Here is a 3190-nt window from a genome sequence, read left to right as displayed (position 1 = left end):
GAATAGGTCATTTTTACTGTAGAGTCATTGAGAAAATGTTTATCGATGCATCAATTTTATCACTTTGCAATAATGTGTGTAATATGTGTTAGCCTTTCACATAAAATCACTTTAAAACACACTATTAAAAAATAAAATACAATATTTTATGGTAGTAATGTGACAAGGTATACATCTTAATAATATAATACTCATCTAATCAGTGCTGGGAACACATTTTGGTTTTTATTGACATAAATCTGTTTAATGAAGTGCTGCATAAAAGCAAAGCATTAAAAAGACATTTATGAGCAATAATATCAAACACAATCTCCACAACACCATTCTTAAAATCAGCTATTTAAAGAGGTTGGAAGGGCGTATTGGACCGGCAGTCAAATATTGAAGATGAGGGAGGGACTGGACACTGCATCAGCTCTTGGCTCAGGAAGGTCGGGAGGAAAGAGGAGTGGGAGGGGAGTTGTCAGCTCCGTCACAAAAACACAAAGCTCAAAATGTTCGAAACTTTACAAAACATCAAAATTCCCCCCGTAACATTGTCATGCAATATACATGTTGACACAACTGAGACAGTTTTTTTTTTTTCTCAAGAGATCTCATGTCCAGTCTGGCAGTGCACAGGTTACGCAGAAGATTTCACCTCTCTGGGCTGAGAAAGTGGCACAGCTGTCAGCCCTCCTGCTTTACATCACAAATATTAGGGAGCCAGCTTCCATGTAAAAAAAAAAAAAAAAAGAAGAACTTAAACATCCCAAGTTTTAGCTGAACTACCTAAGAAGGTGTTACATCACATTTCACTAAATAAACAAGCAAAAAAAGCATAGATGTGAATCAATTTATGTGACTTGTCTGTTCAACTATTGTACACTTAAAAGCCACAGCATATTCTTATATGTATAGATATACAGTGTTCTGACACTGAAGAACCTGACAGCCTGGTAATGAAATGCTACAAACTGCAATGCGCAGGACAGATCTAGCATTTCTACTTCTACCACATTTTTAACATACAGGCTATTCATATAATGTGCTCAATCCACAAAGTATTAAATGTTAAAGAAATAAGAATAAGGGGAAAAAAAGAAAACATCATAATAAAAAGCAATGCAAAAAAAGTATAAAACAATAAATAGAAAATATGTCAAAATCAAACATTTATTCTCATCAAATCATGTCCAGGTAAAATTTTTGGTAGTGTTTTATGACACTTCTACAGATAAATAATCTTTAATGTGGCCTATCTGTCAAACAAAAACAAAAAAAAGGAGAAAAAATTAAAAGAAATTAAAAGGAAACTAAAGAAAATGTGCAAAAATGGAATTTCATTCAGTATCTCAGTTAATTGAATCAAAAAAGTTAATCTTATCTAGGATTCAACTGCCCAAAAGGCCCATGGATCCACAGCGGGACATATGCAGGCGTTTCAATTCGCCTGCCTCTGAACTGATCAGCTTTCCAACTGTCTAAAAACTTCAAACTTTAGCTGCAGATGACAGCATGGAAATGAGGAGCACTTGGCACTAAAATAAAATTAAAATTACTTTTGTTTATGTGGATACGTCCTCAATAAAAGAGACCTTTTCAATTATTTGCAATAGTTTTCAGTCTTCTTTACTTTCCCTTGCTCTTTTTCGAGGAGGATAGTGGAGAAGAAGAGCAGGGTAGTCTTTCGCTTGGGCCAGAGTGTCTGGCACTGTTTAAGTGGCTCACCAGGACTTGTTTCAGTCTGCCAAGGCGAATCCATTGTGAAGGCAGGTGGGCCGACACACAAACTCGTTTAGGACACAGACTTGTGTGTCCTAGCCTTTGTCTCCATGCAGCCTGGCAACGGAGCCGGCAGCTACGAAGTCAGTGGGAGCAGAGCATTGCTATGGGAACCAGGATAGGAGGCTAGGCTGTGGCTGCACTTGGATCAGTTTGAAGACTTTTTTGGCATCCCGTATAATGCTGGAGTTGCCTGCTGAGTTCACTTTATATGTTTTTCAAAGACTGGCCTGCGTTCTTTTCTGCTTCATTCCACCACTTTTAAAAAACAGATAAATATTTATTGAAATAGAAATCAAACGTAATTATAGGATTAGGCTTTACAGAAATCGGGAGAGGTTCACGGCTCTCTCTCGCCCTTCGCTTTGCCCTCTCACAATTATTTGTGCTGAAATGGTACATCCATCCCTGTCAGCACGGCCACGCACACAAACACACATTCGTCAACATAAAAACAAACAGCCTCCAGGCTAGAAATCTTTAAACTCATTGACTAATTCAACACGGCTTTGAACAACAGTATTATCTGTAGGCGGAGTCCACAAAAGGCTCCCTGGCATTGTGTCGGCTGAGTCCGCAATGTGCGTGAGGCAGGAAAAGGGGCGGGGATTGGACCCTGCTTTGCTTAGTCAACCGAGCCAGGGTGCAAGCTGAGTGCTGGGGGGTCCAGACAGGTGGGGGAGTAACTGAGATGAGGCTCCTTAATCCAGAGCAGAGGGGCACCATTTTTGCCCTCTTGGCTCTTGTTGTTGCTGCGACCCTTGTAGCGAACAACCAGTAAGGCGATGAGGAGGATGCCGAAGATGGGGAAAGGGTAGAAGAAGAGAAAATAGAAGAGGGACTCGTTGGAGCACACCACTGAATGGATGGTAGACACTGCCAAGAGAGAAGGAAAAAAGTCAAGATTGTTGGTATATAAAGGCAAGGTAACAGCATTTTCTATAAGTACAACAAGGAGTTAAAAGCTTTACAGATTTTTTCCTCTGGATCATTAACTAATCAACTTGTGACCCCATTTTATATGCGGTGTAGCCGTTTTGTCCCTGTAACTTAGAAACTATATATCCATTTGCTTTTTAAAATGGTAAAAAAAAAGAAAACAGCTCTAATTTGACCTTGTCTGTGCAAGTCCCTTTTGAATGTCTCTTTATATCCCTGTACTTCCTGTGACAGTTTTGATTTTGATTATTTTCAAACATCTCTCCTTAACAGACAATATCTAGCTATTGGATGTCTTATCTTAGTACCCACTTTTAAATAAAAGTGTTTTCACAGTGACCTGTTAAATGTAGTGTTTCTAATGAAAAATGGAAAGATTTTTTGGATTGTAATCAATTGATAACTGGTCCATTTGATGATGCCGACAACTTAAGAAATAGATATACACATACATATATATATATATATATATATATATATATATATA

General features: G+C 38.3%; 1 protein-coding gene across 1 annotated transcript in view; it reads right to left on the bottom strand.

Annotated features, from left to right (window-relative positions):
• Window positions 1–205: 205 nt before the first annotated feature.
• The window catches only part of LOC107101531 (immunoglobulin superfamily member 3-like), a 116191-nt gene continuing 113206 nt past the window's right edge, over window positions 206–3190 (bottom strand). The window contains exon 9 of the mRNA XM_015400479.1: window positions 206–2640. Coding sequence (XP_015255965.1) covers window positions 2390–2640 — 251 coding nt within the window. The 3' untranslated portion in view covers window positions 206–2389. The remainder of the gene's footprint in view (window positions 2641–3190) is intronic.

The sequence above is a fragment of the Cyprinodon variegatus genome, unplaced genomic scaffold (assembly GCF_000732505.1).
Source record: "Cyprinodon variegatus isolate N-32 unplaced genomic scaffold, C_variegatus-1.0 Scaffold1109, whole genome shotgun sequence".
Lineage (NCBI taxonomy): Eukaryota > Metazoa > Chordata > Actinopteri > Cyprinodontiformes > Cyprinodontidae > Cyprinodon > Cyprinodon variegatus.
This window is presented reverse-complemented; position numbering and strand designations above follow the sequence as displayed.